Here is a 23,746-nt window from a genome sequence, read left to right on the forward strand (position 1 = left end):
ACTGTAATTAATACTGTCGAAGAATCCAGTGATAAGGTGAACAACGTGCATGAACAAATGGACAACTGGAACACAGACATGGAAGCTATTTTTAAAAAGCCAAATGGAAATATTAGAAATGAAAAACATGATGATATCAAAGATGAAATCCTTCAATGTGCAGACTGAGCACAGTAGAGGAAAGAATCAGTGAAACTGAAAACACTCCAAGAGAAATTAGAAACACAAAGATACAAAGAGACAAACAGAACAGAACTACCAAGAGCTATGGGACAATATCAAACATTCCAACGTATGTAACTGGCACCTTATTAGAAAAAGAGAAATAGAAAGGGACCAAAGAAATATTTGGGGGAAAAAAGCTGAGAAGTTTCCCCAATTTAGTAATAATAAACCAGAAATATAAGCAGGATGAATGAAGAAGGACATATCTAGTACATCATAGTCTAAGTGCTGGAAACCAAAAATAAAGAGAATATATTGTAGGAAATGAATAAATTACCTGCCCTCGCCTTGAGTCCTGGCCTCTCCGTGAAAGACTAACGATTGTTTAGCCTTTGAGCAAAATTTAGATTTTAGCAAAATCATCTCCCACGCTTGGGGCCCTGCTGGACCCAATAAATAATTCCCAAAGTGAAGGACTTTGTGTTCCTTCCCTAAGGCGTCTGTGCGGTTTCACAGAATGCAAATGGGGGGGGGGGGGGCTGGCGTGGCGTGCAATTTTGCGTTGTCTCACCAAAACTTCTCAAAGACTCAACCTGCTGAATGATACAGTTGTTGTTGTAATGGAATTAAAAGCTTTTGATATAAGGACAAATAAAAATGTCTGGAGCTAGAGCTATCTAAACACTAAATGTAAGGTGAATAAAAGATTGAAACTGAAAAGTGTTACAATCCAAACGTAACGTCATCTTTTGAATTGAGTCTTACAAACCCAAATAATATTGGAAAAATATAAGCTTTCAGAGACTTCCTCTACAATGCTTTTTAAAAAGTCTCTTTTGGTTCTGATGTTAACTTGATTGCATTAGCTAATAACCTTAACTAGCTTTTGAAAAGTTGCTGATATGCTAAGAACATCTGTAATGCTTAGGAAATAGGATTTCAAAATGATGCAGTCTGTATAAATAATGAGTGAAAAAGAAAAATTTAAAAAGGGTTTGAAGCAAAACCCCAAAGGCCTCTTTGTCCCTCTTTACCCTCTTCCTTTGCGAGTACTCTCTACTAATTGTATGGGATTCTGTCTAAAATCTTGGGGCTTCTAGTCGAGGCCTTCTCTGGTGTTCCCTTAGTCACAGGCTGGGATTTGTTTTCTTTTTGTGAAGTCAGTGCCTGAGAGCTGCTAAAAAGATACCATCAGCACCTGGACACCCTGAGGCATTCCGGGATCCTGGACTCAAGGCCCAAATAGTCAAAGGAACATGAGACTTTTAAATAAATTTTAAATGAACTTCTGGGTTCATTACTGCAGTTTGCTTAGTTTGAAAATATACAGGAAAGTATATCAGAGTCAGTGGAATGAGGAAATATTTAGTTGAATAAAAGGCATTGTCGTGTGTGCACAGTAGGTGAGTGGGTGGTCTCTGAAGCCAGACTACCTGGGTTCCAATCTCGACTCTGCTCCTCACTTGCCTGTGCCTCAGTTTCTCATTTTTAAAGAAGAGACCATAATAATACCCACCTCGTAGAGGCTTAAGGGAATTGTTAAATGCATTAACGAATTGTTGTTAGGCTTACATGAATTAATAAATGTGAACTTCTAGAATATAGTACCTGGCATGTGATCAGTGGTCTTTGTATTTAACTATTAGTATTATTCTTATTAATAAACTTTATGTTAAAACAAAGTAAAAGCCAAAATAGGTGAACTGGAAATATCATATCACCCTTTCTTGAGAAAACACAAAAGGTAATTTTTTTCTCTGCAGTAATTTGAACAGCCTCTTCTGAGGTATAATTATAGAGTACCAGATTTTGGTTAACCTCATGAGGTTTGATAAGAGAAACCAGGGCTCCTTTGCCTGTTGGTTGATATCTTCAAAACACATTACTGGCACTACTGTGACAACGGCACACACATAAAACAACCTCCTAAACTAAACTAGCTTAAACCTCTTTAATAGGGCTCGCTGTGAAATAAATATTTTGAGTATGTACATTCAAGTCATGTTGTGAACAGTAACATTTGTCTAATCCTTTATGGTCTATGAAGGAATTTTATATTTAGCCATTACTCCAGTTCCTAATACCCATATACTATGAATATGACATTTTATATCATATGAGAAGCTCAATGTGGACTTGCTCTAATGAGCACAGAAGCCTCCTCTCTCCTCCACCACAAAGAGGAGTATTTTCTTAACAGGACCTCAGAGGTTATCTTTTACGGCCTACAGAACTGAAGTGGAAAGCTAGCATATTATTACACTGGAAAGGTATTATTATTATGTGTTTTCTCTCAAGTTTCATTTTACAGCTCAGGTAAAAAGCGAAATCCAGGAGAAGCCTAAATTAGAATTGCTCTTAAGGGGATTAGGCATGTCTCTTAAAATTTGAAAAAAATATGGCATTTACATACAGACCATAAGGACTTTTAAAAGACCAAGCTGAACAGAGCTGTGTGAAAGGTAATGCGGTGAAAAGAGGGGACAGAGCAAAATCAAGAAGAGCTATTTAAAAACAACATCAAATTTTCAAGTGGAAAGTTCATGTAAAGTATCTAATTGTGTCCTAAACTGAACAGTGAGCTAAGCAATGTAGCTGCATGGAAGGTGAGCCGCTCATTTATTTTTATAACATGTGAGGCAGATGCTTGAGTCTGAAAAAGCCATAAGTAACAGAATGACAAGAGTCCAGCGAGAGGTGCTGACAGCAGAGGCACAAGGGGCATCCTCGGAAAAAAAGAATGAAAGACAGCACCGGGCACGCCCCGTAGAGCAAGAAGCTGTCCTTCCTTGTTTGCCACCTCCCATGATAATTCAAATTATTTTCAACGTCTTTCTTGCAAATATACTTGCTCATATGCATTAATTAATGGTCACATGCTGACAGGCGCACCTCTGTTCAAGAAGTGCTGGCATCTGCATTACTGGCAAACACTCTGCAGACAGCACCCTTATATTTTTCAGTATGAAAATGCTACAGTCTATTTACTTGGCAGTGGTCATTTATAACTCCTATTACTCCTAAAAACTGGTTCACAATTCAAAGAATGGGGATGCTTTGGGAGTTTCAATTTCTGTTTCTTTCATTGTTGTGTCTAAAAAAATTATTCCCAAATGTTCATCATAAATATAAACGTATGATTTTGGATATACCACCTTTCTTTTCTCAGGTAAAGTTAAAACTTTTTAAAATAAGTATGGATTTTATAATAAATATTAAGGAGAGAGAATATAATCTTACCCTGGTGTGAGTACGAATGTGCATCTTCAGCCCGTCATTTTTACTGAATCCTTTTTCACAGTAAGGGCATTGATAGGGACGCTCACCTACAAGATAAAGGAAAGCTTCCCGTCAGAAAAATCGAAAGCAGCAAAGCAGGCACATACCGTCACTCCTCCCGCACCAGATCCTGCCCACCACAACCTCTCCTGCACTGCCAAGAAAAGGCTCAGGCACGGCAGGGCCAACACCTGCGGCAGTTCAGGGTGGCAGACGAGGCTTTCCCTCCTGCAGAGAGGCTGCGAGCCCAGAGCAATTCCAGCGCTCAGAAACAAGCAACGTTCAGGCTCGCTCCATTTTCCTTTTAATATTTGAGCCCAAATTAAATCTAATTTTAAGAACCTGTTAAAAAGATTTCATATCAGTCAATTCGTTCTGTCACTATACTGCACGTTATAGGGATCACTGTTTCACTGATACTTTGTTTTTTAAAAAAGATTTCAGAGGCTAAAGGCTCTTTGGTGGGGCTAATGGCAGACTCCCAGAGGGCTCATGCCAAGGAGTACGTCCCAGAACTTCTGCTGCCAGTGTCCTTGTCCCTGCAGTGAGCCACAGCCATCCCCTGCCTCTGCAGGAGGTCTACCAACACTAGCAGATCACCACGGAGCCCCGAGAAGAGTTCCCTGTGCTATACACCATGTGGCTGACAGGGTCTTGGTGCTCCAGCCAGGTGTCAGGCCTGAGCCTCTGAGGTGGAAGAGCCGAGTTCAGGACACTGGTCCACCAGAGACCTCTCAGATCCACGTAATATAAAACGGTGAAAGCTCTCCCAGAGATCTCCATCTCAATGCTAACAGCCAGCTCCACTCAACGACCAAAAGCTACAGTATTGGATACCCTATGCCAAACAACTAGCAAGACAAGAACACAACACCACCCATTAGCAGAGAGGCTGCCTAAAATCATAATAAGGTCACAGACACCCCAAAACACATCGCCGGACGTGGTTCTGCCCACCAGAAAGACAAGATCCAGCCTCATCCTCCAGAACACAGGCACTAGTCCCCTCCACCAGGAAGCCTACACAACCTACTAAACCAACCTTAGCCACTGGGGACAGACACCAAAAACAATGGGAACTACGAACCTGCAGCCTGTGAAAAGGAGACACCAAACACAGTACGTTAAGCAAAATGAGAAGACAGAAAAACACACAGCAGATGAAGGAGCAAGGTAAAAACCCACCAGACCAAACAAATGAAGAGGAAATAGGCAGTCTACCTGAAAAAGAATTCAGAGTAATGATACTAAAGATGATCCGAAATCTTGGAAACAGAATGGAGAAAATACAAGAAACGTTTAACAAGGACCTAGAAGAACTAAAGAGCAAACAAACAAAGATGAACAACACAATGAATGAAATTAAAAACTCTCCTGAAGGAATCAATAGCAGAATGACTGAGGCAGAAGAATGGATAAGTGACCTGGAAGATAAAATAGTGAAAATAACTATCGCAGAGCAGAATAAAGAAAAAAGAATGAAAAGAACTGAGGACAGTCTCAGAGACCTCTGGGACAACATTAAATGCACCAACATTTGAATTATAGGGGTCCCAGAAGAACAGGGAAAAAAAAAGGAACTGAGAAAATATTTGAAGAGATTATAGTTGAAAACTTCGCCATTATGGGAAATGAAATAGTCAATCAAGTCTAGGAAGCGTAGAGAGTCCCATAGAGGATAAATCCAAAGAGAAACACGCCAAGACATACACTAATCAAACGATCAAAAATTAAATACAAAGAAAAAATATTACAAGCAGCAAGGGAAAAGAAACAAATAATATACAAGGGAATCCCCATTAGGTTAGAGCTGATCTTTGAGGAAAAACTCTGCAAGTCAGGAGGAAGTGGTAGGACATATTTAAAGTGATGAAAGGAGAAAACCTACAACTAACATTACTCTACCCAGCAAGGATCTCATTCAGATCCGATGGAGAAATTAAAACCATTACAGACAAGCAAAAGCAATGAGAATTCAGCACCACCAAACCAGCTTTACACCAAATGCTAAAGGAACTACTCTAAGTGGGAAACACAAGAGAAGGAAAAGACCTACAATAACAAACCCAAAACAATTAAGAAAATGGTAATAGGAACATACATATCAATAACTACCTTAAATGTAAATGGATTAAATGTTCCCACCAAAAGACACAGACTAGCTGAATGGATACAAAAACAAGACCTGTATATATGCTGTCTATAGGAGACCCACTTCAACCTAGGGACACATACAGACAGAAAGTGAGGGGATGAAAAAAGATACTCTATGCAAATGGAAATCAAAAGAAAGCTGGAGCAGCAATTCTCATATTAGACAAAACAGACTTTAAAATAAAGACTATTACAAGAGACAAAGAAGGACACTACATAATGATCAACAGATCAATCCAAGAAGAAGATATAACAATTGTAAATATTTATGAACCCAACATAGGAGCACCTCAATACATAAGCCAAATGTTAACAGCCAAAAAAGGGGAAATCGACAGTAACACAATCATAGTAGGGGACTTTAACACCCCACTTTCACCAATGGACAGATCATTCAAAATGAAAAATAAATAAGGAAACACAAGATTTAAATGATACATTAAACAAGATGGACTTAATTGAGAGTTATAGGATATTCCATTCAAAAACAACAGAATACACTTGCTTCTCAAGTGCTCACGGAACATTCTCCAGGATACATCATATCCTGGGACACAAATCAAGACTAGGTAAATTTAATAATATTGAAATCATATCAAGTATCTTTTCTGACCACAATGCTATGAGACTAGAGATCAATTACAGGAAAAAAACTGTAAAAAATACAAACACATGGACGCCAAACAATACACTACTAAATAACCAAGAGATCACTGAAGAAATCAAAGATGAAATCAAAAAAATACCTAGAAAAAATTAACAATGGAAACATGACAACCCAAAATCTATGGGATGCTGCGAAAGAAGTCTAAGAGGGAAGTTTATAGCAATACAGTCCTACCTCAAGAAACAAGAAACATCACAAATAAACAACCTAACCTTACAGCTAAAGCAGTTAGAGAAAGAAGAATAAGAAAAAACCCCAAAGTTAGCAGAAGGAAAGAAATCATAAAGATCAGATCAGAATTAAATGAAAAATAAATGAAGGAAACGATAGCAAAGATCAATAAAACTAAAAGCTGGGTCTTTGAGAAGATAAACAAAATTGATAACCCATTAGCCAGACTCATCAAGAAAAAGGGAGAAGACTCAAATCAATAGAATGAGAAATGAAAAAGGAGAAGTAACAACTGACACTGCAGAAATATAAAGGATCATGAGAGATTACTACAAGCAACTATATGCCAATAAAATGGACAACCTGGACGAAATGGGCACATTCTTAGAAAAGCACAACCTTCCGAGACTGAACCAGGAAGAAATAGAAAATATAAACAGACCAATCAGAAGCACTGAAATTGAAACTGTGATTAAAAATCTTCCAGCAAACAAAAGCCCAGGACCAGAAGGCTTCACAGGTGAATTCTATCGAACAGTTACAGAAGAGCTGACACTTATCCTTCTCAAACTCTTCCAAATATAGCAGAGGGAAGAACACTCCCAAACTCATTCTATGAGGCCACCATCACCCTGATACCAAAACCAGACAAGGACGTCACAAAGAAAGAAAACTACAGGCCAATATCACTGATGAACATAGATGAAAAAGTCCTCAACAAAATACTAGCAAACAGAATCCAACAGCACATTAAAAGGATCATACACCATGATCAAGTGGGGTTTTTCCCAGGAATACAAGGATTCTTCAATATATGCAAATGAACCAACGTGATATGCCATATTAACAAACTGAAGGAGAAAAACCATATGATAATCTCAATAGATGCAGAAAAACATTTCGACAAAATTCAACATCCATTTATGATAAAAACGAAAAACGGAGCTGGAGGAATCAGGCTGTCTTCAGACTATACTACAAAGCTACAGTAATCAAGACAGTATGGTACTGGCACAAAAACAGAAATGCAGATCAATGGAACAGGATAGAAAGCCCAGAGATAAACCCACGCACATATGGTTACCTTATCTTTGGTAAAGGAGGCAAGAATATCCAATGGAGAAAAGACAGCCTCTTCAGTAAGTGGTGCTGGGAGAACTGGACAGTTACATGTAAAATAATGAAATGAGAACACTCCCTAACACCATACACAAAAATAAACTCCAAATGGATTAAAGACCTAAATGTAAGGCCAGACACTGTAAAACTCTTAGAGGAAAACATAGGCAGAACGCTCTATGACAAAAATCACAGCAAGATCCTTTTTGACCCACCTCTTAGAGGAATGGAAATAAAAACAAATATAAACAAATGGGACCCAACGAAACTTAAAAGCTTTTGCACAGCAAAGGAAACCATGAACAAGACGCAAAGACAACCCTCAGAATGGGAGAAAATATTTGCGAACAAAGCAACTGACAAAGGATTAACCTCCAAAATTTACAAGCAGCTCATGCAGCTCTATGTTAAAAAAACAAATAACCCAATCCAAAAATGGGCAGAGGACCTAAATAGACATTTCTCCAAAGAAGATATACAGATTGCCAACAAATATATGTAAGGATGCTCAACATCACTAATCATTAGAGAAATGCAAATCAAAACTACAATGAGGTATCACTTCACACCGGTCAGAATGGCCATCATCAAAAAAATCTAGAAACAATAAATGCTGGAGAGGGTGTGGAGAAAAGGGAACCCTCTTGCACTGCTGGTGGGAGTGTAAATTGATACAGCCACTATGGAGGACAGTATGGAGGTTCCTTAATATCTAAAAACAGAACTACGATATGACCCAGCAATCCCACTACTGGGCATATACCCTGAGAAAACCATAATTCAAAAAGAGTCATGTACCACATTTTTCATTGTAGCACTAATTACAATAGCCAGGATATGGAAGCAACCTAAGTGTCCATTGACAGATGAATGGATAAAGAAGATGTGGCACATATATACAATGGAATATTACTCAGCCATAAAAAGCAACAAAATGAGTTATTTGTAGTGAGGTGGATGGACCTAGAGCCTGTCACACAGAGTGAAGTAAGTCAGAGAAAAACAAATACCATATGCTAACGCATATATATGGAATCTAAAAAAAAAAAAAAAGGTTCTGAAGAACCTCAGGGCAGGACAGGAATAAAGACGTAGATGTATAGAATGGACTTGAGGACACGGGGAGGGGGAAGGGTAAGCTGGGACGAAGTGAGAAAGTAACATGGACATATATACACTACCACGTGTAAAATAGACAGCTAGTGGGAAGCAGCCGCATAGCACAGGGAGATCAGCTCGGTTCTTTGTGTCCACCTAGAGGGAGATGCAAGAGGGAGGGGATATATGGATATATGTTTACGTATAGCTGATTCTCTTTGTTATACAGTAGAAACTAACACACCACTGTAAAGCAATTAGACTCCAATAAAGACGTTAAAAAAAAAAAGCCATCATCCTAAGTGAAAGAAGCCAGACTCAAAAGGCCACATATTATATGATCCCAATCATATGGAAGTCCAGAATAGGGACAGAAAGTAGATTAGTGGTTGTCTAGGGCTGGGGGTGGAGATGGGAAACACAGGAGTGATAGCTAACGGGTAACGTGTTTCTTTTTAGGGAGATGAAAATGTCCTAAAATTGACTGTAGGGACGGCTGCACATATCTATGAATATACTAAAAACAATATATTACACACTTTAGGTAGATTGTATGATATGTGAATTATACCTCAAAAAAGCTGTTTAAAAAAAAAAGATTTCATAGTCTATCTCAGTTAAGGAGATGAGTTTGAAAAGAACTTCATAAAATTGGTGTATGTTAAACAGAACCATCTTCTGTTATAACTGAGTCGAGGTTATATCTAGAGATTCTTATTTAGAAAACAGCCAAACCATTTTTTTAAAACAAGCAAGCATACTCACACGCGTCACACTTTCTAAAACATTCTACTGTAAGCTGACAAAGATATGACAAAATTTAATCTCCAGGAGGAATCTGAAGCTTCCCACTGGTCAAAGCCTAATTATTCAGAACGGACAGTAACTCAGAATCACTCACTTCCTGACTTTCATTTATTCATTGTTTCATTTATTGGTTCTTTCATTTCCTTCTCCTCAGAGACAGGCCTTTTGACAAGTAGTGTGCCGATCCTCTGTTCTCTCACATCCCATTTGATTCTCATTCTCGTTCAATCACGTATTACTTGAGTTATGCCAGCGAACGCCCCCATCAGGTCAGCAATGAACTCCTAGTGGCTCAATCCAATGGTCACTTTTCATCATGGCCTTCCCTGACCTCTCCCCAGTTGCTTCACAAAATGTCCAGCCACGTTCCTGGGCCTGGAGGCTGCATGGCACAGGGGGCCTTGCCCTGTTCTCTGAACCCTGTGTTGCTGGCAGTAACATCACATGGAAGCAACTGGGGCAGAGCTCCCAGCTCAGCAACTTACCCAGCTGCTCCTTGAGGAACATCCAGGTCACTCCCTTTGAACTCTGTCTGAAGTGGGCACTGTGAGAGAATGACAACCACCCAAGATAGAAAAAACAAAAACCTAAAAATAACAATGGTAACACTAACGAGAACAGGACTCTAATGAATTATCCAGACTTGCCAATTTCTTCTGTGAGACAAAATCAACTTTTGCACTAAGTAAATCAACCTGGATTCTTTACCTTATGGTTGTGAACTGGGAAGGTGTGGCTTTTCACACACACGCAAAATAAAGGCTTAGAGTCCAATTTATTTGAAAAACTATGAAAAGATTTTATTTTAACCTTAAGTCGATAATATGTGTTTATCTTCATTCCAGATCTCTCTGTTGAACCTCTGCCTTGAGATATCCATACACCCACCCGGTATCTTCATTTGGGTATCTCACAAACAACTCAAATTCAGCATTCCTGAGCTTCAGACTCTGATCCTATGTGTCCTGTACATCCTGTCCTGATTAGTTAGACCACGATCATCCAGCTGTCAAAAAAGACACTTAAACAGCCATTCAAGATGCCCTTTATTTTACTCACTTCTCCCTACATCTAACCTCTGAAGTCATATTAATTTCACTTCTCTGATCTTTCTAGAACTTTTTTCCTTGAAGGTGATGGCAAGAATGAAAATAATATTCATAGCATCAGCAGCAGGAGTAGTAGCAGGAACGGTTATTAATTGATTTCTTAATCATTAACCTTCAACCATGCACACACAGAGAAAAAGAACTGGAAGAAAACAGCAAGATGCTAATGCTCATGGGGCTAACTCCTGCATCATCGAAGTCCAGATAATGTTTTATTTTCTTCTTCATAAAGTATGAAAAGCAAAGTAATTTTTTAGATTTTCAAAGTAAGTGTTTTACATTAGTGATAAGAAGGCTAAAATGTTTAATTCCTATTTATCTATTAACAATCTAATCAATCTAGATAATAGATAAAGCATGATAAACAGTAAAGTGGTGGACAGGAAAAGTCGTTTCACAAATTTTTAGCAATCATAAATTAATTTAATATTCACAGCTATTCTCTTTGTATCACAGAGCTTTATATGTGGTATTACTCTCCAAAGACCAATAGAATAGCCAGCACACACAAAAAAATCAAAGATTTACAGTCATCAGATTAGTTATATGTTAATTAAACCTAATGTAGTATATTGAATTATTATTTTCTTTCATGATAGCCAAAATTGATTGAGCAAGGAACGAAATATAGATAATACTAAGGAATTTTAGAGAAGGGAGCATAACAAATTCATTCCCCATTTTACCTGGTGTCGTAATACAGAAATTTCCACTACAGACATGAGCTTTTTCTCCTCTTTTAGAATCTGATTGTTCTGAGTTTGAATAATGCTCATCCTCTCCTAGGTGTAACTCTGGGGAAGTCATGCAACCTCACTGAACCTCTGAAAAATGGGACCAAACATTCAGGTTTGTTTAAAGCAGTCTCTATGCCAGTTACCACACGACAAGTAGCACTCCCTTTCACTTACACGAGTGACCCAACTGGGACAATAAAAACATATGGTCACCTATTATGGATTGAATTGTGTCCCCCAAATTCACATGTTGCAGTCCTAACCCCAGTACCTGAGCATATGACTCTATCTGGAAATAAGGCTGTTGGAAATGTTCCTAGAGTAGTCTGGGTCCCTAATCTTATATGGCTGGTGTCCTTTTAAGAACATGGCCTTGTAGAGACAGACAAACACAGGGAGAATGCCAGGTGAAGAGTGGAGTTATGCTGCCACAGCAAGGAACTACCAGAAGCCGGAAGAAAAGCCTGGAACAGATCCTTCCCTGGAGACTTCAGAGGGAGCACAGTCCTGCTCACACCTAGCGTCCAGAACCGCGGGACAACAAATTTTTGTTGTTTAAGCCACTCTGTGGTACTTTGTTACAGTCCTAGCACACTCATACAATCACCCTGCTCATAATGGAGGCGATTATTATCTTCACTGATAATATCTTCACAGACTGTCTGTCTGTCTGCTGTCTGCGAGGCCTGTGTAGACTGCTCAGGAGAGAAACTGGTGCTCTAGACGGCCAGTGTTTCCACCCCATCCCCACTCCAAGCCTGAGATCCAGCGATACTGAGGTGATAGGTTTGGGAAACTTGCGTTAAGTCCCACTCCACTCATTCATTCCACTACCCCAGGATGTAACTCCAGTTTTAAAGGATGTCACTGGGTAAATGGCTTTAATAAACAGAAGTTATTTGAAAACTAGAGTATGAGGTTTGCAAATCAGCCTAGGCTACATGAAGCTGCTACCCTCTCTACCCTTTTGGCTGGAGCATGTTTAGGGCAAGCCTGCCTCTCTTAGACTCTGAGGACAAAGCTACCTGCTGTCCCACACAATCTAAAGCTGAAGGTTACGTGTATAAGTCAACATGCTGATAAACAGTAAAGTTATTTGTCTAATTTGCATATTAAAGACAAGCTGATATTCTTAGGGTTTTTTTTTTCACATTATGCATGTGATATTTTCCCTCATTAGTGCAAGGTATTGTGATGAGTAAGTTTCCAGGAAATATTTTTGTCTACATATAAAATTATCCTGGTATGAACAGGAATTTTCTTGAGTTAACTCTAAGAACACAGATCTTTTTTCTTGCTTGAACACTGCCAGTACATAGGTTCTGATGTACAATATGGTGCAAATCCAAGTAATGATTACTTTTAAATATCTGGTAGATTTAGATACTGACCGTTTACATTTTGCATAGGCTCATAGCAATGTTCAAATTCTGACTAACATGAAAATTAATCTTAAAATTAGCTTAAAAAATTGAGCTTAAAAACCAATGTAAATGGAAATAATGTAATAGCTGAAACACACAGAGCCTACTAGTAGGCTCTGTTCTATGGTTCAGAATACTTAAGGTATATTAGTAATTTTGTTTCTTGTAACAACATTATGATCTAGGAATTCATATCTCTAGATTACAAATGAGGAAAGCAGGCACAGAAAAGATAAGTGATTTGCTCAAGATGACATAGCTATTAAATAGTGGAATCAGAATTTTAACCCTTAATCTTTAACTCTTATACCATAACATAAATTAGTAATATGGCTAGTATTTTATATAAATTAGGTTAGACTTCCTAAAGTTACTGACAAAAACTCTGCTTCTTGCAATTACAGCTGACATTAACCAGACCTTTCTGACTGGTATACCGAGGCATTCTTTTAGTTACCAAAGCTCATCAGGAAAAAGTCAGGGGCAGGTTAGCAATGTATGTTATATCTCAAAGCAGATCCCAAGCGGATGCAAATACTGACATAATATTAAACTATGCCTTGAGAACTACATACAGGTAACCACCTTCAACATTCAGAAGGGAAAAACAGTACTGCCAAATATCCCATACTACACTATGAGATTTAGCTACCAGTAGTTAGATTCAATAAGCATAGTAACATAAATAATATTGAAGTGTACTTAACAGCAAAATATTTCTCATTTAAGGAAAATAGATGAGTTCTTCACATCTGCTTCTTTCTTTAAATTATGTTCTGACACTGAATATCATTAAAGTCCGCTTGTGTTTTCTTCAAAAACATCAAGGAACATACAGAAACATGATGACAACTGTAAAAGGTTGATTTTAAGCTGACGTTACAAGGTGCCACAAAGTAGGCAGTCCATGAAGCTAATTTATTCATTCATTAAATAGATATTTTTTGGGCACATACCATCTTCTAGTTACTGTCCTGGGCTTTGGGAATGCAGTTGCGAATAGATTCACAAAATCACTGCCTCTTCAATTTTACTAGTGTAAATGAGAAAGACAAGTAAACATTAAGAAAAAAACATAAGATAATTCCAGATACTGACATTGTAGGAAGAAAATAAAACAAGGAGACAGGTTTAAGAAAGACGTCTGGTGGGAGTGCACAGAAGTTTAAGAAAGACCTCTGGTGGGAGTGCACAGGAAAAGGACTTAGGAAAAGGTCATTAGGAAAGGCAAAAGAATTGAATGAATGTAGTACCTAGATGCCAATTCAAGCACACTTTTTTGTAACCCTTAATCATTGAATTGGAAGCATTTTAGCTTTACTGGACTTGAAATAGGTGCCTCCAAATTCTCACTGCGGGCACACCTGAGACAGAAGAAGCTTAGAAGTATCTGAAATATGCAAGAGGGGCTGTGTGGATATTCAGAAAAGAGCTTCAGAAAATTGCAGATGGCCTTCCAAAGGCAGCTGGTGGTAATGAAAGGGGACATCTGGGTGCCACATGTAAGACTTCACCAGAGTCTAGCCTGGTCCCCAAATAAGTTACCTTGAGTCTTTTACAAAGAAAATGCATTATGACCACAACCATCCACTGGCAAGTATGGGCAAAAACAATAGGAAAAAAATCTGATTCTAGTTTAATATATGCCATTAGTATTATAATTTATTGACTTTACCATTATTTTGTGCAATATAATTAAACACATCAGAAGAATTCCAGGCCTCACTAAAGGATTAACATACTAATATTAAAACAATATCTTAAAATGTGTGAAGGGAATTCAGGTTAGCATGAATCTTCAGGATAAAAGGAAAGATCTTAAAGCCACTCAACCACTGAACATCCATCTATTGCCATGTAATCACCCCAACGTCCATCTTGAACAAATCCTTTCTAAAGATCTATGTTTACACAACATGAAATTACTAAAGAAAATATTGCAAACTTTGATATACCTATGTTAGATATCTTGATATTCTTAAATTTAGACCATGGATTTAATTTTAGATATGAACTTGATCACTCTATTAGAAGCTCAGAAATCAAATATCATTTCATACCACTAAACACACTGAATGCAAAAAACTTAGTAATATTGACTGTAATCAATTTTTTAAAGTTTTTTTTGATGTGGTCCATTTTTAAAGTCTTTATTGAATCTGTTACAATATTGCTTCTGTTTTATGTTTTGGTTTTTTGGCCATGAGGCATATGGGATCTTAGCTCCCCGACCAGGGATCGAACCCATACCCCCTGCACTGGAAAGCGAAGTCTTAACCACTGAACCGCCAGGGAAGTCCCTTTACCACAATTTTTTAAAAAGCGTATGGCCAATGAGCCCTATACTTTGAGAGATTTTTAAACAAGTGGAAAAGTTTACTACATAATGTATGTTTTAAGACATTTTGATTAAAATAAAAACAGATTATTTCCAGAAAGCATTTTAATAATTTTAACTTTTATTCTGTTAGTATATTTTTAAAAACCTATATAGATTTCAGGGAACTCCCATAAATCTCTGAAAATATGAAAAAATGTACATACAGAGAAAATGCAATTTAAGATGGAATAAGGTCAAACTCTTATTTTCGATGAATCCAAATTAAATAATGTTTAAATAGTTAAATTACATAATGTTTAAGGATTTTGGAGCCATAGTTCTAATTTTTACTTTGACTTTTCTAAAATTAAGTTTTGGACACGGCCACTTTCAAATGAAAAAGCAAACCTCAGAAGTGTATGTTTCATGAAAAATACTCTAAGATGCTTCCATATGGTTGAACTTCAAAATATATATATTATACGGGAATTGCTTAGAACTTTATATTTGATTTTCACAAATATCATGGGACTGGCTTATTCTGCTATTGTGGACTAAGGAAACTGTTATAAAACATCAAAGTCACTCATTCTAAGTGAAAATTAAACCAAAAATATAATTGTGTAAGCACTACCCAATCATTTTTTCCAATTCCACCATTCCAGACCCCTCAACCTATGGAGCGTCTAATAAATTAGCAGCGCACCACAGAGAGAAGTGAAATGCCATGCTGGCTAATGGGAGCAGCTCAAGTTCATTCTTGGCAACTTGCTATGAAATACTTTTCCTCTGCAGCAAAGAGAGTCACGACACCCCACTGACCTCACTGAACCCCACGTTGTTAGTCTTGGAATACCATTCATCAAATCCTGTGGCATTTCACTTGCCATCTTCAAAAAAGAAAGACAACACAATCTGAACTTTACATTTGATATTCTACTTTTAGAAGTTTAAAGAGTTTACTACTGTAAGGAAGTGGACCATAAAATGTAAAAATCAAAAGGTGACTGAGGGGACCTTTGCTTTGGCCACCTGAATCAAAACAAATTGAGTCTTTTTTAAAAAATGCATGTTTCTATGGAGCTCCAAAACAGTAAAAGATGCATTGTTTTCCTTAAGAGTCTTCAGTTACGGGATCCCACCCTCCTCTCTGAAAAGATGCCACATCAAGTGAGGTGAGGTTCCCTGGGAAGAAGAAAAATAGGAGAGCCACGTGCCCACTAACTTTCTAGTCTGAAATAATAAAGAGCCAGACCTACTTATGGGTGGAGGGCAAAACAAAAAACAGTTTCACTGATGCAGACAAAACAGGATATGAGATGCAGAAAACGAAAGGACAACAGTTAACTAGGAAGAGAAAGTAAAAGTTTTCCTACTCAGGATGCCCTGGCTTGGGCCAACCAGGTATGTAAATGACACCCATTACATGTCATTTTGTCTGAAGGGAGCAAGACATCTTCCTCAGGTCCTTGATATGGGTGCTGATAGAAGCAAAGTGGATTGTTTAATAGGAGAAACCTCAGCACAATCCAGACACTGAGGAAGTTTCAAAGGTTCTGACCAGGAAGAAAAACTCCTACATGAGTTCTCCACACTGCTATGTGAAGAGACACTTCACAGTAAGGTTGGGAAGTAAAATAAGGTAATCACTGATCTGGTTTTGCTGTTAGGGAGTCAGATTTTGGTGGGAAAATCATTAATCTTTTCACCCAGTAGTTTTCCATTTTTAGGAATTTCTACCAGAAGTTTTATTTAACCCAGTATTTACGAGCACAGTTTGTGAAGAGTGGTCATGCAGTGATGAAGCAGTTAAACCTTAGGTGCCTGCACACAGAGGGGTTTTCCTGCTCACAGGGCCAGCAAGGGAGAATCAGAGTATAAAACCGGGAGCAGCAAGAAACCCAGAAAACTAGTTTCTTATCCAAAACCTAGAAAAGCTATAAAACCTTCCCCAGGCCTGAGGCACAATTCAGAACTACAGAAAAACAACACACAGAGAAGCTGTTCTTGGAGGGAAACATGGTAGCAATGGTAGGAGAAAGCACATATCAGAGGCAATCAAACCTCCTTCGGTTTTCCTAAACTAAAAAAAAAAAATTGCTGTGTTCCAGATTTAACAGAGGCAGCTATTGATAATATTAGCTAATAATTTACCAATAAAGCTGCTGAAATACAGTTTCAATAATGAAAATCATTGCACAGGCCACTTCTGTTTTTGAGGATCCCAGCGGATCAAAAAAAGAAATGATAAAAATAGTTACATAAATGATGATATATTTTAAATGATCCATCTTATCATGGTCCCTGTGACTGTACTATTAATTCACTTGATGATTGTTCATCACACTATATTCCAAGACAATGTCACTCCCTCACTCTTCCTTATGTGCCCCATATCCCAGCCTATGACTAACCTTGACATAAGCATTATAATTTTTATATTAAAAAACTAGGGCCTTTGATATTTTCGAAAAAAGTAAAAAAAAAAAAAAAAAGATAATCACATTACCAATGAAAGTCAAAATGAATGTCTCTCCCTCTTAAGTTGTTAAATATGCTTGTTACTAGCCCAAAATCAACCAGGGAAGAGATAAATACAGAAAAGAGGAAAAGATGGTTTATTCCACTGATGTGGTTGATCAGAAATTATCTGAAGTATCAAAATCACACTGAGAAAATAAGAATCATACATAGAGCTCAAGACTCTACCCACGAGTAAGACTTCTTAGGGAAAATCTGAGCTCTCAATCTCAATCTCTGAAGTATGATGCGGGGGTAGAGGAAATCTTTTATTTCTATGCAGATTCTATACTCAACTATTCTGTTAACTCTTAGGATTACCTGTGGGTAAAAGAATATGTGATTTGACCTAACGTTAGTAATTAACCACTTAGAAAATAAAGATAGCAAAATAAATTCCCTCTCAAAATATAGGGGTTATCTAATTATAAAAATGTGAAAAGACATGTTTAAATTTTCATTTGTGTTTACAATGACTGTTAATTGTTTATTTTTGTTTATGACTAATTGTAATTGTTGCCTTATAGTTACTTAGCTACTGTTTTTATTAACTTTGGACAAATATTCTACAAAGAATGAAAAAATTCCTTTAGAAAAACTATTAGAGAAGGAAGAAAAACAGTGGCTAAAATCCAAGTATCATCAAACCATGATATACCAATTCTTTATTTCTAAGATGATCACAGGTAGTTACCAAAAAATTAAATATTTCCTAGGACAGTGATTTATTACTACATTCAAATAACAGTGTGCAAGCAGGCCTAGAACAGAAGGGCCAACACAGCCGGTATCTATTAACACGGAAAGTTGGTTGGAACTGTAGGCAAGTAATTAACCTTCTGGCCCAGAGCTTTAAAACCCCAAAAGCAGTTCCTAGAATTTCTTTCATAATTTATGAACGACTGATGGAATTCATGTCACAGTCCATGGATTCCCTTGTGGAATTAACCCCAGCTCTCACTGACCCTAAGAAGCTATAAACCAACGGGAGAACATGCTCTACTATTTCAGCTGACCCGCAGAGTGCCATCTCTGTCATTCCAACGTAGGAAACTGGATGATAAATTACAGAGCTGCCTGCCAGGCACAGACCTAAACATTCACCTTTACTAACGATGATGGCAACATACAGTCCACGCACCCTCACTCACCCCAGACCAGCCTATTTGACAGCAAACCCTCATCAGTGTTCTAGAGATGATCTACATGCTGCTGCTAAAGGTTATAAAGAAGATGATGATGACGACACTGGGACTAGAGGGTCAGACCTTATATTAAGGGAGTATGAATACCTGTGATTAAATACAAGTAGGAATAACAAAAACAAAACACACAGCACAGCTGGCAGCAACAGCTCACATGATAGCACGCTTACACCATGCTAGGCACCGTGCAGAGTTCTTTGCCTACACTTCAGTTGTTCCTTGAAACAAGGCTACGAAGTTGTTGCTTTTATTACACCTGTTTTTCAGGTGAGGAAACTAAGCCTTGAAGAGGTTAAGCAATTTATGATAGCTCATACAAGGAGGAAATCAATAAAATGGAACTTGAAAACCTGTAATCTGACTCTAGGATCTGACTCTGGATATAAACCAGGTATAAAATAATATGGTATCATAGACGGTTGATCCTGTGGTACAGAAGTTTCTCCATACCTAGAGTTAAAGACCTCAGTTAGACCATAAGTAACAAACTACCTACCCTCAAGCTTCCAAGTCGAGATTATTATCCTCAACTGGTTGTTTATCAACATGATAATATCATCTAACGTTACGCATTATGGAAGGAATTTACAAAATTCTAGGGTGAGTTCGAGAGTAACAGTAAAGGTTAGGAGGCATGGTAAAGAAGAAGAAACAAAAATACCAGCAATGTGATATACTGGAAAAAGTTTAAGCCTTAGTTTAGTTCTAGAAGAACCACATATAAATTATGTAACCTTAGCAAATCATTGTATTTTTCTGGGCATTAGTTCAATTAAAAGGCTTGAACTAGAAAACTTCTGAAGTTCCTTTCTTTTCTAAAAGTGAAGACTATTATATTTTAATAATCTATACAAGCAGATGTCTTGGGCACACTTGCCATGCATGTCCTTATTCTAATCACCTAGTTATGAAGAATGAGTGGACTTTAGAAGGTAGATACAAGGTTTGTGCCAAATAATATTTTCAATGTTAATGGAAAAACCAGAGTTTTGCCATACTTCACCCTTAGCAGTACGATATGGCAGCAATGGGAATAGAAGACAGAGAGGCAGTAGACAAAGAAGAAAGAGGGTGAACCAAGGATACAACTGGTTGGTTATTTAAAGTAGTAAAGGAAAAAAATCAATCAAAACATGAAAGAATTGGAGAGATTTTAAAAATGTAGTTTTTAAACACTATTAACAAAAAAAGACAACAGAAACATAAATAGGAAGATCCCTCCCAGCACTAAAAAACGGGTAGTAATCCAACAGCTAAGTGATCACGCCTTACAGAATGACCACAGCCATGAACCAATAAAATAAAGCCTGCTGTAAGAAAGTTAACACGAAGAAAAGAAAAACACATTTAACACTACACAAAGCAATACTGTCACTATACCAAATAGGACATGATGAGAGATACCAAATGGCAAACTGGAAGAAAGAAACATAAACTGAAATCATATTTCTTCTTCATAAAGCTTAGTGTTATTTGATGTCACAAAAAAGAAAACTGACATCCCCAGATATTGATGTACAGTTTGAATACCATGAAAACAAAGTGAAACTGACTCCTTCAACATAATGGGAAAATGATGAAAAGACTATTTATTACCTCTATAAAAATCTCATCACATTGCAGTGTATTCAAATGTACATCCACCTCACTGAAAGGCTCAACTATCAATTAATAATCATTTCTCAGAAATAAAAGAAGTAATCTGTCCAACCATATGACATTCTGGAAAACAAAAAATTATGCAGAAAGTAAAAAGATCAGTGGTTGCCAGGGGTTGAGAATTGTGAGATGAACACACAAAGCAAAGTGGATTTTTAAAGCAGTGAAAATACTCTGGATGACATAGTAATGGTGGATACATGTCATTACACATTTGTCCAAACCCACAGCATGTGCAACACCAACACTGAACCATAAGGTAAACTATGGACTTTGGGTGATTATAATGTGTCAATGTAGGTTCATCAATTATAGCAAATATACCAGTCTGGTTAGGAATATTGATAGTAGGGGAAATTACACATGCATAGGGGGAGGAAGTAGATGGGGAAAACTCTGTACCTTCCTCTCAATTTTGCCGTGAACCTAAAACTTCCCTAAAAACAAAGTCAATTAAAAAAAAAAAAAGAATCTGGTGAAACTAAACTTAATCATCATTTTCTCTGTATTATTGCCCACTATTAAAATGAGTCAGAAGTAAATGACCAAGTAAATGCTGCTTTAAAAAAAAAAAATCAAAACACCTTTCATTTGGCTCTAAAGCATAAAATTTTCATACTACAGAAATAATATAATACTTTCAGAATTTCACTCATCTTTTATACTGGAAAAGTTATAAAATTTTTGTAATTTTTGTGGTACTAATAATAACTGTGTAGCAGCTATGTAACCATGTAGCAAAAAAAAAAAAAAAAAGAAGAGAACACAAAAATAAAACAGAATTTGAAGTAAAAAGATTTGGATCTTATTACTTTGGATAGGTCATTTGCTTCTCTGAATCTCAGCTTCTTCACCTAGAAAATGAGAATGATATTGGAAACCCATCACACTGACTATGAAAGGATTAACTTAGAAAATATTTGAGAAAGGTTCCCTCCTTCGATTAACGTGATTAAAAACCTGAGCCAGATCTGCCCTGCCCTTCAGCTTAGAATCTAGTGAAGGAACAGATAAAGTAAGTATAATATAACTGAGAAGAGACATTCATATATACCAGACAATGGGAACCCTCAAAATCTCTAGTAGATGAGAGGCTACATAGCGCAAGAGACTATAATATACCACACAACTGTTTGTAATCGTTCTAGTTCCTATAGAATTGATTCATCAGACAAAATGGATGGGCAATTTGTCAGGGCTAGTATTCCTCTCTGTTTTTTCTAATGACAATTTAAAAAACTAGGCAATTCCAAGCTAAAAGGAGTCACAAAGAATGGAAAGAAAAGCAAAAGCTTACTACATTGTGAGTAGGCCCAGCTGATAGATTGGGGAGTTTAGCAATTTTATTCTTTGATGCTAACATTTCTCGAAGTGAATTCCACAAACTCTTGTGGGTATTATATGAAAAAATGGTTCTATTGTCAATTAAATTTGGATTCAGATCTGGGACTTCTCACTATGAAGCCAGTATCCTTCCCACTATCCTACAGGTACTGCAATCTACTTGTAGATACTTTTACTTATTCAAGAAACATTCACTCAGTTCTTTCTCTATGCCAGGTAGTGCTCTGAATAGGATCAGATATGGGCACAGCTCTAAGGAAGCAAGAATCTACAAACTACTGAAGAAGGGCCAGCATCTGAAGGGTGCTGTGTGGAGAGAGGTACACCATAGAGCATGCCAACCTAGTAAGAGGGGAGTGAAGCGATGGGCGGGTAACACATCAGGGAGAAAGTAACATTTAATTGGAGACTGGAGGGGAGTGAAAGAAGCCCAGTAAAGGAGCCTGGGATGTCAAGTGCAAGGGATATTCATTTGCACAAGGTAAGGGGAAACCACTGAAAAGTTTTAAGTAGGAAAATAGCTTGACTAGGTGAGCCTCATCAATTCTTTACACCTTCTTTTATAAAATAATACATACGCTTTCCAAAGTATTTCAAAGAAAACTTCTGAATAATCCATGAGAACTGCAAATTTCATGGAATTCCTTTTTCAAGATGGCTAAGCATGAAGTAACGATACTCTGCTTCTCCAAAAGAATCTGAGTTCTCTCTGAACAGTATAACTGTAAGCAAAAACCAAAACAACAAAAGTCTGTTTTGTTTAAAGAATATAGTCTTCCCTGCTGAAAGAACTAGGCTCTGAGGGAGATGTACACAAGACGTGAGCTATGAAGCTGGATGTTCAGGAGACAGAGCTCAGCTGCACTTGGTTGGCATGTGTGTCCATTCCATTGTTCTTATTGAAATAATACACTCCCACTTTTAATTATGAAAAATTTCAAACATGAAGAAAAATTAGAAAGCTAGTGCAATGAACACTATATACCCTCACTTGGGTTTAATATTACCATACTATTACCATATTGCTTTCTTATTCTCATTTCTCTCTCTTCAACATATATTTTTCTACGTACTTCTTGCTGGCCCATTTGACAGTAAGATGCAAAGACATGTCACACCTAAGTAATTTAGCAGGAAGGTTCTGACAGTAACAGTTACCTGCATAATCATAATATAAGATTAATATACTTTAAATATTTTTATTGTACAAGAAAATTATTATAGAAAAATTAGAAAACAGAAAATCATGAAGAAAATTCAAACTATCCATATTCACAATACACAGAGATAACCAGTTACTAATTTAGTATTTAACCTTTAAGACCTTAATATAACAATGTTTTATCCTTATAAAAATATACTATTTTATTTTTTAACTTATCATTCTCATTTCTTTTCATATTTATATTTATACAATCATTTTTATTGTCTATACAATATCCCAATTTATAGATATACCATAATTTATATAACCAATCTCCTGAATGTTGGATATGCAGGCTCAATCTCCAATTTTTTGCTATTTATAAACAGTTCTTCAAGAAACAGGACAATCTTTTTTAAACAAACCTTACTGCCTTTTTGGACTTAGTAATCAAGCATACTTAGGGTTTATGTCTAATAAAGAAGGTAGTAATAATTTTAAAAGCCAAGGACAAGTTTTCATGTCATATGGTCAATTAATTTGTGAAAGATTATTCTGGAGGTCATTAGGGTTTAATTTCAATAAAGAAAGTAGTGACGCATACAATAGTTCAGATTTTAAAATGCCACCAAAAATAATTTTTCCAACTGAGTTCCCCTTTATTAAATACTTATTAAAAAGAAAGGCTTAATCAGGAACATACCCCTCTACAGTGCATTTTTCCAAAGGTAATATGCTAAGAAAATTCCATGATTATGCCAGACATCATGATGTTAACTTAGTTCCTTATCAACAGTTAATCCAGATTATGTTTATAAACTAAG

The 23,746-nt window shown here is 37.0% G+C and overlaps 1 protein-coding gene and 1 long non-coding RNA gene across 3 annotated transcripts in view; one reads left to right on the top strand and one right to left on the bottom strand.

Moving 5' to 3' along the window:
- PRDM5 (PR/SET domain 5) overlaps positions 1-23,746 on the bottom strand; it is a 206,545-nt gene that overhangs the window by 42,794 nt on the left and 140,005 nt on the right. For both annotated transcript variants that reach the window (XM_004265091.3, XM_004265090.4), the window contains one exon: positions 3,406-3,491. In XM_004265091.3, the coding sequence (XP_004265139.1) occupies positions 3,406-3,491 (86 nt within the window). The remainder of the gene's footprint in view (positions 1-3,405; positions 3,492-23,746) is intronic.
- On the top strand, positions 10,809-11,771 carry LOC125964336 (uncharacterized). The gene is made up of 3 exons (XR_007477273.1): positions 10,809-10,835; positions 11,356-11,418; positions 11,671-11,771. It is a non-coding gene; the product is annotated as an uncharacterized LOC125964336 (long non-coding RNA).

This window comes from Orcinus orca, chromosome 4, assembly GCF_937001465.1.
Source record: "Orcinus orca chromosome 4, mOrcOrc1.1, whole genome shotgun sequence".
Lineage (NCBI taxonomy): Eukaryota > Metazoa > Chordata > Mammalia > Artiodactyla > Delphinidae > Orcinus > Orcinus orca.